The sequence below is a fragment of the Ambystoma mexicanum genome, chromosome 2q, assembly GCF_040938575.1.
Source record: "Ambystoma mexicanum isolate Mex_15411 chromosome 2q, UKY_AmexF1_1, whole genome shotgun sequence".
In the NCBI taxonomy this organism is placed as follows: Eukaryota; Metazoa; Chordata; class Amphibia; order Caudata; family Ambystomatidae; genus Ambystoma; species Ambystoma mexicanum.
The window spans coordinates 979001568-979017781 of NC_090924.1; the positions used below are offsets into that span (position 1 = coordinate 979001568).

A 16214-nucleotide genomic window follows, 5' to 3' on the forward strand; every position below is an offset into this window, starting at 1 on the left:
AGTCTAATTTCCTGTCATACATATTTTTTGTTTCGTCTTATGAATTTCTAGGTCTTCTTTGCATGTATCTCTGTAGTCACTGCTTGACCTCTGATCTCATCTTTCATGCTTCTTGTGCTCTGGGTTCGTCATTCTTTGTCAGGCTTCCCTCAAATTGAAACCTGTAATATCACGGTTAACTGGAGGGTGAAAATCCTCAGTGATGGCCATAGTGGCAGCAATGAAGTCATCTCCCAGTTCCATATTTCAAAAGTCTGTGTCCCGCGGCTCAAACATAATAGTAGTGACATTCTGTTGCTACTGCAGGTTTAATAACGTTTTAAACGCGCTTCTCGCGTCCAGTGAATGTGGAAAGGACCGAAGAATAGAGATATTTAACTTCCTGGTTGATTACCAGTTTTGTCAATTTGCATTGCGCGTTCCCACTTATTTGTCTGCCTTGGGACAGTGTTGCATCACTTTCTCTGTGGAGTGGAACATTGGTTCTACACTAGTGTGCGTCCAGTGGCTTCGTTTCTTTGTGCCTGTATTTCAAGTTCCACAGAATCTGCTAATTCCAGGGTTAATTATTTACACTGGTGGCTTTCTGTCGAGTGCAATCCACACCCTCCACACCGCCTCGTTACAGCGTCAGTGAGTACTTCCCCTGGCAGTTGCCATGAAACTTGAAGGAAGCTACCACTCGCAAACAGTAGGGGGGGGGCGCGTGATAGACCTTTTATCTTAAGCAGTGGGGGCGTATGGTAGTAGACTTTATTTATTTCCAGTGATTTGCCTCAGGAAAAGAAATACTAATCCGTCAAATGGTTTCTTAAATGCCACTGCTGTATAAGAACCAGCTGCCTTATTCTGTGGCTGAGCGTGTAAGGTGTTGCTGATAACGATGTGGGCTGTCCCTGTTGTCTGGCCGCGTCAAGGCTTCTGCTGTGGCAGCAGCAGGCACAAGTGCACAGTCAGCCGGCAACGCTGCTGCAGGTATGTCTGCTGACGCCCCGCGTCCACTCCTGGGGGCGCTGGGGGTCCCTTGGCGCTGGCGCGAGTGCTGTCCCCACCGGGGGTGGCTTGCCATTGGCTACTAAAATGTAGGAACTAACTCTCCTCCAAACAATTTCACCTGGAATATTGGCTCTTTACAATGTCACTGGCGAGACCTGCTACTGAAGAGGAAAGCTTTGAATATGACTTTGAAAGTGAGCACGGGGCAGCGCGCAATGACCCGTCTGAGGAACTGGAGTTTGTGGATGAAGGTAACTCTATGGCTTATGTTTTAACACTCTTGAATGTGCTCATATTTATTTAAAGCGGAAGTACTGGGTTTGGCAAATGACTGCCTCTATCATCGCACCTATATTTATCCTTGGGCATAGTAGCCAAGGTTCAAAATAGATTGGACCACTAGTTAGAAAAGGGAGTGACGTTTACCTTAGTTTTGCTCGGTATTTGAAAGTTGTGTCATAATTATGCAATGGAAACGACACGAACGTGTATTCCCCGCAGATTTGGATTCTCTCTCTACTGTGAGGGACTGTGCGCTTTGCAGTCTTCAAAACATTCAGACTTTGTGTTACACGCATGTTATTGGCTCATGTCATGACAGAAACGTGACGTGTGGAAACCTGTGCTGCCATTGCAAGTACACCTTAATCGGCAAAGTAAATGCCATGGGGCCTGAGGACGTCTCACGGAGGCACTTCACCCTCAAATGACCGAGACAATACAGTTGAAAATACATGCTTTATATTACAATAATGTTGGGTGGTGCTAGTATTTGTGCAAGCCGTGTTGCTTTACAATGTTGGTTTGTATTGTGCAGTTATTTCACACTAAATCTTGCATGATGGTTCTGATCTTGTTCCCTTGCTTCGGCAATGTGTAATTTCCTGATACTGAAAGCTGCCGCTGCCAGACTTGCATGTTGGGTAGAAAGGTCTGTGTGTTACCGGGCGAGTGGCGCTGAACTTCTCATAGCAGCGCTTCCCCAAGACCTGGCATGACTTGGCTGGGCCGTCACCGTGCGGATGTGGAACGCTACTCGCCTCTGGGCACTATAATGTATTCGGGTTATTCTGAAGGTGGATCACCCAGGGAGTGACTGCACTCCAATAAGTTGCTTTCTCCTGGTACCGTGCTGCACATAACCACAACTAGATGAGAAATTATGAATTTGTTGAAGTCTTTAGTGATATGAGGTTTAGTGGATCACATGCGAGAGGCAGTGTCCACGCTATGACTGTGATCCTGTTTGGATGAATTTATTTGAAAATCGAATAGTAGGGATTTTTCGGTGTAATCTGCACTATGGTCTTTAGAAATACTTGCTTGGATGGTGTGGTAACACAAGTAATCTCTAAGGGGTAACAGGGCCACCACCACCGACTAATAAGACGTGACGACCAGAAAATGTGTGCCTTTGTAAGTAAACATACGTGTACAATGCACGTGAATCTAACAATCCTAGTATATTGTTTATTGAACATTTCAGTGAGAAGTGGGCAATTGCTCACTAGTCATAGGGTGACATTATCTCCATTGCAGATGGGCCCATTTGCAGATCCTTTATCTCCTGCCGTAAATCAGGTGGTAGGTAATTGCGAGTTGTACATTATACAGATAGTCCACTGTATTAATATATATGAAGCAACCATATGTGAAGTGTCTTTATTCCACAGTGTGCAAGCTGAATCTCCTGCAGGCGGTTCCAGTTTTGGCAAATAGAAATAGTGAACTGTTTCGACGAGGATCACACAGTTTGGTCAAGTGGCAAACCTAGGAGCATCTAACTGCATGCATTCAAAATACATCTCTGTTGTACTCTATAGTACAAGGACAAGTGTCATGAATGCAATATACACTTCGCGCCTGTTTTCAAAATCAATGCGCTGCCCAGAGCTATTTGATTATGAAGCATACAGATTTGGTCAGTATTTCCATAATTTGATAAAGGCAATTCATTCGGTTACCAAAGGCAGTAGGCTTTCAAGTTACCAGTGTTGTTTATGATGGACATTCAAAGGGCAACCTGTTTCATTTCTATTTTGGCTGGCAGCCGTGTTGGAACAAGGTAATGGATTGGGAAAACTGATAGGGGTAGGGGGACATGGCCAGGATCAAACTAACGAGACTTGAACATCCACGGTGATCCACTGCATCATGATTGTTTAAAATCTATTAGTCCAAGGCAAAGGTGGGGTATTAGACTAATAGTACTATAGTAAAACGTAAAATCGCTGTACAGTTTCTGTTTGAAAATACTGTTGCACGTGGGCAGGAGTGTGTCAGCAGCTGAACGTTTCATGCTGTCTGTGCCAGTTCTGCACCACTGGCCTTGCATTGCAGCCATTTTTGATGTTTGTAAGACCAATTTGGCTCCTTTTAGGTGCCATCCACCTGGCGGTGCTCTATGCAGCCAGATACTGCTGCTTTGCTAGATGCCAGCTTCTGGCAGATTGATGGAGCCATTTGTCTGCTTGCCATGGAATAGTTCAGTGAATTCTTACATATGCGCCTTCATGAGTGGGCGCGGGAATCCGGGTAATTCTGGAATGTGAGCATGAGGTGGAGTGGAACTTCCTAGGGAGTGAGATTCTGGGAGGTTTCGGTTGGATCACATCGGAGGGGCAGGAGCTGAAGTGGAGTCGCCAGAGTGGGAGCGTCATTAACCCCTGCATGTATGAGAATATATATAGTAAAGGTCTTCACTCTGCTTACCTGCCCCATTGCGTGCTTTATAATGTGAATAAATACCCTTTTTAGGGTTTCACCTTTGCACCAAAGAGCATCTTCCATTATCCACAGCAAAAGGCTACTGTGTAGAGGACAGACAGACAGACAGACAGACAGATGGAGCCAGAGCTGGGTCTTCTCACCACTGTGAGCAACGTTACTAGAATATAAGATCTGGTAATTAGCTTACCAAAGCATGTGAGCCAGAGCAGCGTCTTCTCGCCACCGTGGGCAACGTTACTAGAATATATGATCTTGGAATTAGGTTACCAAAGCATGTGAGCCAGAGCTGGGTCTTCTCACCACTGTGGGCAACGTTACTAGAATATACGATCTGGGAATTAGGTTACCAAAGCATGTGAGCCAGAGCTGGATCTTCTCACCACCGTGGGCAACGTTGTTAGAATCTAAGATCTGGGAATTAGGTTACCAAAGCATGTGAGCCAGAGCTGGATCTTCTCTCCACCGTGGGCAACGTTGTTAGAATCTAAGATCTGGGAATTAGGTTACCAAAGCATGTGAGCCAGAGCTGGGTCTTCTCACCACCGTGGGCAACGTTACTAGAATCTAAGATCTGGGAATTAGGTTACCAAAGCATGTGAGCCAGAGCTGGGTCTTCTCACCACTGTGTGCAACGTTGTTAGAATATAAGATCTGGGAATTGGGTTACCAAAGCATGTGAGCCAGAGCTGGATCTTCTCACCACTGTGTGCAACGTTGTTAGAATATAAGATCTGGGAATTGGGTTACCAAAGCATGTGAGACAGAGCTGGGTCTTCTCACCACTGTGGCCAACCTTATTAGAATATAAGATCTGGGAATTAGGTTACCAAAGCATGTGAGCCAGAGCTGGGTCTTCTCACCACTGTGGGCAACGTTACTAGAATATAAGATCTGGGAATTAGGTTACCAAAGCATGTGAGCCAGAGCTCAGGGATCCTACAGGGAAGCTGATCAAGTGTTCATTGGCACTTGGTATTAATGGTATTATTCTATTGGCAAGTTTTGACATGCTCGTCGGCTTTCTGGAAACTTGGCAGGCACTGCCCTTGCATAACACAGGTTAACATTATTCGTCTTAGTTGATGAAACTCTTATCTGGCACTGCATCATAGCCCAGAAACGTTATTGACAGGATACTTTCTTAACCCGTGCATTATACTGTATATACATAAGGTAATTTGCTTGTTCTTTTATTGTGGTTGCATAATTTTTAACCGTAATGATGAACAATCCGCATTTAAGTTCCTTTCAGTCCTTTGACAAGAGGGCCGAACATCGTGCAGCAAAAATTAAGGTTCATGGCCTTGTCCCTTTAATTTGAAGCTGGCAGCGAATCATTTTTTGTTAGAATTTAGTTATGTAGCAGAATAAGCTACAAATTGCTGAGTACATGACGTATGCCAAGCATGCAGATTGCTGCTAAGTCATTATGTATTAGTGAATATGACATTTTAATTGTATTTTTGTGTCCTGATGACAAGTTCAAAGCACATGGAGTTCCTGTGAAATGTCAGCATCACGGATCCTTTATACATTTCGGATTTTGAAAGAGTTCTCTATCCTTTTCTCAGCAAAACACACTGCTTGTGTGGGGGCTTTCTGAGGTTTTCCACAGATCCCAGTTTCAGGGAGCTGACCTCCGAGGAGTGTGAGACTCTTAGAAACCGAACTTAATGCCTGGAAGCTTGCTTGAAAATAGCAACATTCTGATATTTTATGAAGGTTGAGGCATTTCATGGTTTCTATGCATGGTTGCGTGGTGTCCAGCGAGTGTCCGGGCATTTACAACATAGTCACTTTGCAAGAATTAGCTCGTCCTTTGGATCCAGAGCAGCTTAATGTTAGGTTCCTTGTGGGCTTCAAGTGGGAAGCCAATTTTGGGGTGTATTCTGAATCTGTGGCCCAGACTGTGTAATCACTGAATACATTACCTTCAATGTGTTGCACATATAATGATAGACATGGCATTTGCTCAGTAGTATATTCAACGGGCAATATTTATTTACGGTTCACCCCTTAATTGTTGTAACCACCAAACAGTAATGCACTTGTTTGCACTATTGATAAATTAACTTGTTTCACTTTTCCAATCATTGTCTTCCGTTCCTACATATTGTAAATCATCCGGATGGGCCATGATGTTATCGGGACAAAACAGGCATACTCATATACAAGTTAATAAAATGTTCTGTGAATTCTAGTCCTCTTTATCTGCTACTAGCAAAAAGTCCCCATACTCTGCATGGGTTCTGTAGACAGACATAACACTCAACATTTGTTGAAAATCAATGATCCTGTAAGTCGTTGTTCTGAGTCGCTTATCGCTTAATGTGCTTTACACTCTGATGTAAGCTGCACTGAGAATGGGCATGTGTGGCTTGCTGACATAGCCCTGACGTGTGCTGCAGCATACTGGGAACTTCTGTGAGCTCTCCTCACTGGTCGCCTTGCCCTGGCACCGTGTAGTACGCTTCAGTGCAAATATCTCAGAAATGGTGCACCCTAGGGTCTTGAAACATGGCTTACATGCCCTGAGGCAGATGTGGAGGGGAGGTGAGAGTGGTGCAAATATTTCGGAAACAGTGTGTCTTTCAAGGTCCCATAGGGACATTGAATTTTGTTCCACGTTGAGTAGCTTAAAATTAGCACTGTCGGGGCTGGAATCCAGGGAAATGGATTGGGTGTCCAAATGCCATGTAGCCAGTGACGTCCAGAGGGTCCTAACAGATAACTGTGCAAAATGTTTTCCAGATTAGTGGAACATTGTGAATTGTATAAGGAACACAACCTTCTGGTGCAAATATCTCTCAGATGTTGCAACCCAGGGCCTTGAAATGTGGTTTGTTCCCCGCATTGAGATGTTTGAAATGAGCTGTGTTCGATCCTTCTACGACCACCTTGATGTTTTGCCACTTTCAGGCAACCATCTCATGTTTGCAGGGTCTGAAATCCCAGGAAAGGCATGCAATGTCCAAATATCATTTAGCTAGTGACGTCCTAAGGGGTAACTGTCGAAATTCTGGTGCAGATTGGTTGAACGGTGTGGAATTGTGAGGAACAAACAAGCAAAACGATTTTCTGTTTTATATATATAGATAGATTTAATGGGTTCTGTCAGTCAGTGTTTCCTCCATTGGTCAAGCTGAAAAAGGTCAGAATCCCACTATTGCACTGCAAAATCAGTATACAGTTCCTTGCCCACAGAACGTGTCCCCCAATCACTGAAAATGTGGCTTGTATGTTAATGTGTGCGTAACCTTTAAGGTACACCGATTCATATCCTAGCAGGGCTTTACTCATTCAAAGGTCAACACATTGAGCACTATTGAATGTGCGTATGCTACCACCACTTATTTACAGCACTACATAATGTCAACACCTGGTTCTTTCGAAATCGGCAACGGGCACATCAACAAAGGTTTATGGCTACGTTTGTATCAAACAAACTCTGCTAAATGAAAAGTTACAGATCTGTAGGAAATCGATTGGCGTTCAATGGTGAAAAATTAACTTAATAGTGGGATTGTAAATCCACATGTACATGAGTGAACTCTTTTTATTTATTTTTTCTTCATTTCCATAGAACAATTAAACGGTTGTGCTGTTGACTTAAGAAAATAAATTGACAAATAAAAACGTACCCCTCATTTCCGTGCTTGGGGCCTCATTACGAGTATGGCGATGGAGGGAAAAAATGATTTGGTAATCCGCCGTAGTACAACTTTGCATGCTCTTTGCACCTATATTCTCCAGTCTTACCCAGCTTTAGTAAGACGAGACATGTATGCTAAAGCCACCTTAACATTGCGCCCCCTGTCGCACAGCCTATGACCACATTGATAACATCACAGATCACATCACTAATTATGTTGTATGAGAACACTGATGACATTACAAATCTCATAACTGATCACTGGTGACAACACTAATTACATGTTTATGTAACTGTTTACATCAATAATGGAATTAGGCATAACATCATTTATAAGTTAGCTCGTGATATTTACCTTAATAACAATTTAGACCGTGGCCTTACCATGACAAAGGCTGGGGTCACTGAAAATAGAAAGAGTACATGAGAAATAATCGAATATTTGCTTTTTTTTAGAGGAGGGTTCGGTCAAATCCGGATTTGTTCCAGGGCGAGTCCTATATGTCCAAACTTTGGTTTAGCTGACTGCACGCAATGGTTCAGTATATTGTGACCGTAACAATATTTCTGAGGCTTGTGGAATCTGCTTAGATCACATGCTGTGCATAGGCCGACATCTAGTGGAAGCTGCGGAGTATTACAGTTTGTTTTTCGAAAGTCGAAAATGGGCGTCGACACAGGCGTGCCAGTAATACTATCCCTAGTGTGACGTCCACTGTACCCAAGATCCCTCACGCGTGTAGGATCCTCAGATTGTTTTTTTCCGCCATACTGGTCGGAAGCATCTTGCGGAGTTCCCTGGCCTTAGCCATACTTTTGCTGTTATTATAATTTTAATTCTTATTCATTCCCTTCCCCACCCCAACGTCGACCCTCAACCTCGACGACGGCTGGAGAAGTCATCGACCGTCGACTGCTGCACGACGGATCTGGGCCTCGGTAGGCCGCTGGCCTCGGCCCGGGCCTAGTAGGCCGCTGGCCTCGGCCCTTACAAGTAGGGAGAGTGGGGGGTGGTACATACTCTTCACTCTTGATATATAGTTACATTTATATATATTCCTACACTTAGCAGCCCGCTGCCTTAAGGTGCGTATGGAGGGTACCCCTTTTCAATTCTGCCCCAAGTGCAATCGCAAATACCCTTGGGTCGACAGGCACGCCACGTGCAATCTCTGCTTGCCGAGGGATCACCCCGAAGCGAACTGCAGAGCGTGTAGTAGGTTTAAACCTAAGACACTTAAGGACCGTTCGACAAAGCGTTGGGCCCACCACGCCAGGCAGGAGGCCATGGCAGCGGAGAGCGCCTTCAGCGATGGCAGCGACGCCGTACTTTCGGACGGCGAGGGCATTACGGCGTCGAAAGACAGCCGACGAGCGCAGGTCCCCGACCTCGGAAGGTCGTCCGGCAAGGCGGCTATGGGGAAGACCCCCGGCGACGCAAGCGCTACACACCTAACACACACTAAACACACTAAGACCAACCGGACCTCGACGACGTCGACTTCCCGGAAAGAGGCACAAAAAGAACGGTCCGACTCGGTGTCCTCTGGGCGCTCTCGATCGAGATCGCCTCACGACGCAAGGCAATCATCCACTCTTGCCAAGAGTGCCTCGCTACACACACTAACGGAAGTTCGATCGTCGGGAGACGAAGACGACTTCCACCCCCAGGCCGCGCTCCAAGATACCGAGACCGCGGTTAACATCAGTGAGGCCCCACGCCCGAAGCACACAGATACCTCTCCAGACCCTCGACGCCAGGCGTCGAAAGTCTCTGGGGCCCCCAAGGGACAGGGAAAACATTTTTCCACGCACGGAGAAGGGGGGAAACAGCGGAAAGCACAGCCTTCCACCCCTGTAAAGCCTAAGCAGACAAGCAAACACAAGTCTACCCTTGAAAATAAATCACCTGCTAAAGTAATACCCTGTTCCAGGGAATGGTCCAGTGAAGACATAGACAGGGTTATGTCTAGGATGTCTTCCTTGGCTGATTTTTATGATAAGAACCCAGAACACTTTCTTTCATATAACCCTCAAGGGGCCACACCCTCAGGCTCCTCCGATCCTATCCCGCTAAGTAAAGAGCCCCGGGTCGAAAGACCTGAACCCTTCAAGGTTCAGCCTTACTCCACTCCATATTCTACTCCACTCCCCAGTTATCAGGGACAAGTTTTCCCTGAAGAGGACCAGGAGTTTGCATTTATGGAAGAACAAACCGGGACAGATTACTATGCAGAGGATGAGGACCTGGAGGAGGGAGAAGATGAGCAGGAAATTTACAGAGTAGATTCCCCAGTACAAAGCGAAGCCCCAGTTACTGACTCTCCAGTTGATAACCAGCCCCTCCTTAACGAGGTTCTCGCTCGAGCAGCGGAACACTTCCACATCGACACCCACGGTGTACAGGAGGAAAGGGACTTCGCGGAGGAGTTTGTAGGAGAGAGAAGACCGGTCGCTCAGACCATCCCTATCCTCAAATCCATCCAACGAAGAATAGATCCTTCCCTGGTGAATCCTAACCTCACCAGAGCTGTCAACCCCAGAATTGAAAAGATTTTCCGGGCAGCCCAGTCTGACCCTCTGTATATAAAGGGACATCTTAAACCAGATTCCCTAGTGGTGACCAACACTAGAAAGAGGGCTGGCACGCCCTTATCTTCATCAGAAGCTCCTCCCGACAAGGAGAGCAAAAAACTTTACGGGTTTGGCAGAAACTCCCTCCCAGAAGAACACGAATGGGTCCTTCACAGAGACGTAGTAGAAGATCTCTTCTCTCAGTGGGGTTTCCCCACTATAGACCTATTCGCCACAAGCGAAAACAAACAATGCCCAGGATTTGCATCCAGGTTCCCCCAGCCGGACTCCCAAGGGAATGCCCTGTGGATGAACTGGTCAGGGATGTTTGCGTACGCTTTTCCACCAACTCCTCTCATCAGGAAGGTGGTGTACAAGATGAACAAGGAATCTATGACGCTCATCCTAGTTGCTCCCATGTGGGCGAGACAACCATGGTTTCCACACCTACGCAGGATGGCGGTGTGCGAACCCATCAGACTCCCAGCCTGGTACAACCTACTGTCCCAGCAACAGGGTCAAACAGTGCATCAGGAACCCAACTCTATGAACCTAGCAGCATGGCTCCTGAAGTCATAGAGTTTGGACATCTCAAATTACCACAGAGGTGTATGGACATTCTAAAGGAGTCCAGGAAACCAAATACAAGGCACTGTTACTTTGATAAGTGGAAAAGATTCGTTATCTGGTGCCAGAATAAACAAATCAACCCGGTTGATTGCACTCCTTCCAACGTTGTGACATACATGCTCCACCTGCTGGATGCAGGGTTGGTTTTTAACTCGCTGAAAGTACACCTGGCAGCCCTCTCGGCTTACACCACATCCCATAACAAGGTCTCGTGGTGGAAAGTACCAGTGGTTAAAGCCTTCATGGAAGGAGTAAAGAGACTTCACCCTCCTATTTCGAACCCACCGCCAGGATGGGACCTCAACGTGGTGCTAGCTAAGCTCATGGGACCCCCATTCGAACCCATGCATAAAAGTAGTCTCAAACACCTGACTTATAAAACGGCCTTCTTAGTAGCCATTACCTCCATAAGAAGGGTCAGTGAAATTCAGGCTCTGTCAGTGCAGGATCCTTTCTTTACTATCCACAAGGACAAACTGGTTTTACGCACACACCCTAGGTTCTCACCTAAATTCATATCCAAGTTCCATGTAAACCAGTCCATCGAGCTTCCGGCTTTCTTCCAGAACCCGCAAAGCTCGGCTGAGGTGAAACTACACACCCTAGATGTGCGTAGGGCGGTCCTATACTATGTAAATAAAACCAGACCGCTAAGGAAAACAGATCAACTGTTTGTCTCCGTAGCTACAGGCAGAGAGGGGGATCGCGTCTCTAAGGGCGCTATCTCGAAGTGGATTATCAACTGTATACAGCTGTGTTACTCTCTTTCTGACAAGACTCTGCCTTTTACGCCAAGGGCCCACTCTACTAGAGGCATTGGTGCCACTCTGGCTTTCATTGCAAATGTTCCCCTCGACACCATTTGCAAAGCGGCTACTTGGAGCTCTATTCACACTTTTACTCAGCATTACTGCATTGACACTCATTCCAAGACAGATACACAAGTGGGACAAGCGGTTCTAAGACACCTGTTTGCTCATGACCCTTCTCACATCCCACCTCCTTCTTCTGGTACTGCTCGCTAATCTATGCACAGCATGTGATCTAAGCAGATTCCACAAGCCTCAGAAGGGATACATTACTCACCGTAATCGTATTTCTGATGCTTGTATCTGCTTAGATTCACATGCGACCCACCCTTCCTCCCCTCCGAGAGAAGGCGCATGATTGCTTGTAGTCTTACCTTTTCTGTCTATCTGCTTGGATTATCTGTACTCACGCTACTCCTCATGCTTCCTCATGTCAGAAAAAATACAATCTGAGGATCCTACACGCGTGAGGGATCTTGGGTACAGTGGACGTCACACTAGGGATAGTATTACTGGCACGCCTGTGTCGACGCCCATTTTCGACTTTCGAAAAACAAACTGTAATACTCCGCAGCTTCCACTAGATGTCGGCCTATGCACAGCACGTGAATCTAAGCAGATACAAGCATCAGAAATACGATTACGGTGAGTAATGTATCCCATATAGTGACTTTTCGCTTTCTATCTGAGCCCAATAAGCAGTGCGCTAGCCATACTAATTTCAATTTTCTTTATTTATAGAAAACCGTACCACATATCAATTCCAATTCTAGAAGGAGAGGATTTTTATTGTACAGAATACTGTGCAGAATTTCAGAATTTTAAGAATGGGATTCATAGTAATATTGAGGACATATAAGATATGTTGTCAAAGCATTGGCTTAAAAACATTTTTTGTTTCTAATATTTAAGATGCAGTGTTTCAAATGAGACGTTTATGTTAAGATTGTACAGAAATATTCCTGACAGGGAACACACGTTTTCTCTTGAGGAAAAGAAAATTAATTCACCATCTAAAGAAAGAGCACAGAAACATATTTCAAGATTTCTTTAATTATAATAGAGGTGACAAGTATTTCTCCCTTTCCATAGTGGCCAGTCATGAAAAGAACCCCTGAGCCACGGCGGTGCGGGAGCCTGATCAGCCAGCGAATGCCCCACTGAGCTCCAATCAGGCTGCTTGTAACAAGCTCATTGACCCTCAATGGGTACTAATATTAAATTATAATTTCCTCCAACACAGATGTTTAATGTATTACACACTTATACTGAAAAGACACTAATTCCCCCAAACCCGTGTGTACATTATTTTCTTTACATATTTTTCTTTTTTAAATGAAAATTAATATAAATAAATATATAGATGTTCGTCAATCTTCAAATAAATATCTATAAGAAAATTATTTTTAATAAGTAAGCTCTAAATAGCACAGCAAATGCACTCTGGTGGCATAGATCACAGATAACTCTACTAACAAATTAGCAGTCAGTAAAACTACAACGTATGATGTTGACACAGCTGCCAAAGTTGAGAGTTAATTAAGTGTTGCTGGCTTTGCACTTGTTCAGAGTACCTTCTCTGCTTCTTTTCTACAACAGTGCTGTTTGATTTAGATGAAGCGGCAAGTGTCAGCAAAGGTTTTCACCCCAATCGCCTTCTTCCTCAGTGGCGATGGATTCGAACCCAAACGATAACGTCATAATCACTGCAGCTACTCTAGTTGGCGGACATGTTGGAATGTCCAACCGGGAAGGAATATATAAAATAACAAATATGACCACTCTAGAAAGACAATGCCACAAAAAATGAACCCTCCTCTATAAACCTCTTTCAAATTTAAGATGAATTTTCAAATGGAGTACTCCAGTTCTACAGGTATTTCAACACTCTTTGTTAATGGCAGCATCTTTAATTGGTGGAGATGTTACTGCACAACCACTGTTCACAACTACAATGAACAGGTAAGACCACATGTAACCCAAAAAAGGTGGCAAGCACAGTATCGGCCAGGCCATTCAGAAAGCATTAAATAACAAAAATGACAACTCTAAAGGCAATCCCACAAAAAAATGAAGCCTACTATCTAACCTTTCTAATAACTGTTCAAATTGAGTGTTCCAGTACTACAGGTGTGTCAACACTCTGGCTGATGCTGACAGCATCTTTAATGGGTGGAGGTTAATTTTACACAAAAGCCCCTCACAGCTACAATAAACGGGTAACACCACATGCAAGACGGGAAGGTCTGCAGCCGAGTATGCTCCAGACCATTCATAAGGCATTAGATGCTAGTTTGAAACATAGTTCACAATATCTATCCCTCATTTGTTAAAAAGGGGCCTTCACTTCAGGTTTTCTACTACAATACAACTTAAAAGATCAATACAGTACAACACTACTCTTGTAATTATATAATGTAGCTGAAACTAAAGCAAGCGGAGAATAATACATAACAGTTAACTGGCTAAACAAATATTTTGCAGCTGCGTTAAGAGCACCAGGGACCATGGGTTGCCGCGCCCTCCATCTTTATCGGTGCACTAGCAGCCAGTTGGTGGAAACTTGTAAAAAGGCCCGTGTTTGTGGTGCCTATTGTGTGTAAATATTTTGCAGCCACACGACATGATACCATAAGTAAGAACACTCAACATAAAACACATTTTACAGGGCATCTAAAAATAGAATGCGATTGATCCTTTTTATATTAATTTTGTTCAACTAATTTCCTCTCCTTTTTCTCAAGTCTCACATATACAAAAACTTCAAAAAAGGTAGCAGGCGCTCCTCTCCAGAAAGAACATGGCATGATAACCTGTTGTGAGATGAGAGTTTGCAGCACAGGCTTTTTGCTCACTGTACCTTTCACAGATGGGAAATATCCATTTGTATATCAGTCTTTGTCCCGCCCACATGGGCAGTCCAGCACCGAAATGCTATGGCAATTCCTCTCTGAACAAGAGTACCAACAGCAACCCCATACACATGTTTCAGCCTTGTTGGGCCTCATCAGTGAGGTGAAGCTGCGCCTCTCTGGGCACAGTGAGCAGGGAGTCCACGTCTGGTTGCCCCCAGGTAACTCGGGGTGACATATACAAAAGCCTGAAAACACACAGCCAAAATATAAAATGTCCCAAATACCCACCAGATCACTGACCATGGCTTTTAGCCAGGCCAGTGAGTTTTCACCCCCGATGTCACTAAACCTATACAAATAACTTTCTAAAAGAAATGAAACACTGACACCGCAAAATATATAGCCTCAGGAACAGAACTACTCGTACCCGTAGTTATCTATAGTCCTTAGTAGCCTCGGATATAGCCACGAATATCGGTGAAATGCCTGGAAAAAAAAATGCTTTCCTGCCCCCGAGCACCTCACCAAGTGCCTCTGTCAGCTGTGCCACCTCCCCCTACTCCCCTGATGGCCTCCTCACCTCACCTCCCCTCTCCCTTTTCCCCCCACAACACACACTGTTTCTGTGACGCAGTTTGCTTTAAGATGTCGGCTATACGCGGCTATAGCCGAGGCTACGGAAAGCTTTGTGTTGAAAACTCAGGCCCTAGATCCCCTCCTACACCCCCTCCAACTCCACAATTTCACTTGGTGCCCTCTAGCAAATCCCCCCCCCCGTTACTCCCCACCTCTAGCCTGATGGCATTTCCATGTTTTTTGACCGGCAAATAGCTTTTTTCCTACGTTTAATTTTCCCATATCCGCGCATATCGCTCACATCAAGAGAAAAACAAGATGGTGGTCGTTTAAATTTCTAAAAACACCTGGTTTTGGGTAAATCCCCTAACTATCACTATGTATTTTTGGGAAGGGGGCACCTCCATCTCCGTCAAATATTTAAATAACTACTCCACGGAATAACCCCAAACCACACATGGATTGAGTCAATGCTTCGTGTCCAAGTTGCTTCAGACCTGGTCCAAACCTGTCCAATGGTTTGGGCTGTGTGCTTTGGTGAAAATTGAGCTTTGTCGATGGGGAAAATGAATGGTAAGTAGGCTGCACTTTTGATTTTTCTTTTTTTTACACTTGATAACTTATTAACAAATCTTTAAGAAACTTTGCAGTCTGGGGGAGATTTTTGAAATTTCGGCCAAAACCGTTATTCAAATCAAATGCTACTTTATACATAGCTTAATCAACCCAAGACAGACAATTGCAAGGCTGCCAGGACAACTACATACCTGGTTTTACCATATGTATAAAGTAGCACCGCCTTCTTAGACCAAGACAATTTCCTGGAGAAAAAGGTTTGCATTTTTAGCTAATTTGCATACCCACAATGCCTTGCTGTTGTGGCTCAGAACTAGAGGTGAACTTCCAGCGATGGCTACAAGGTGGCATTGTGGAATGTGTGACTTGGCTCAAATGGACTTTCCTATTCACATTTCAGGTGAAACGCCACAAACTCCAAATCCTGCAAAATAACGCCCTCCTGCGCAGCCCTAAACATTCCACGCTCTGACCATATCTCCCAAGCCAGACGATATGTCAAATGGCTCCCTATAAAAGACAGAATCCCCTTCAGAACACTTATGATCACACATACATGTTTCAATAACTCTGCTGCCAAATACCTTGCTGATGAATTCCGCAAAAAAGACTGCTACTAGACCCACCAGAGCTAACTATACTCATTGCCACAGCAGCCCCAAATACAGACTCCAAAACTCAGGCGGATCTAGCTTCCGTGTCGTGGCCGCAAAAACCTGGAATACCATGCCTCCAGCGCTTAGAGATGAACCATCCATCCCAGCCTTACGTATCAAAGTCAAAAACTGGCTATTCTCTCTCATCCCATCTACTTAG

The 16214-nt window shown here is 44.8% G+C and overlaps 1 protein-coding gene across 11 annotated transcripts in view; it reads left to right on the forward strand.

Annotated features, from left to right (window-relative positions):
- The window catches only part of TRAK1 (trafficking kinesin protein 1), a 748555-nt gene that overhangs the window by 223739 nt on the left and 508602 nt on the right, over positions 1–16214 (forward strand). For 3 of the 11 annotated variants that reach the window (XM_069648277.1, XM_069648281.1, XM_069648287.1), the window contains exon 1: positions 927–1247. The exons of 5 other annotated variants lie outside the window; for them this stretch is intronic. In XM_069648277.1, coding sequence (XP_069504378.1) covers positions 1136–1247 — 112 coding nt within the window. In that variant the 5' untranslated portion in view covers positions 927–1135. Of the gene's footprint in view, positions 1–925; positions 1248–16214 lie in introns of those variants that run through there. 3 more of the 11 variants (XM_069648280.1, XM_069648286.1, XM_069648278.1) reach the window with 2 other exon arrangements.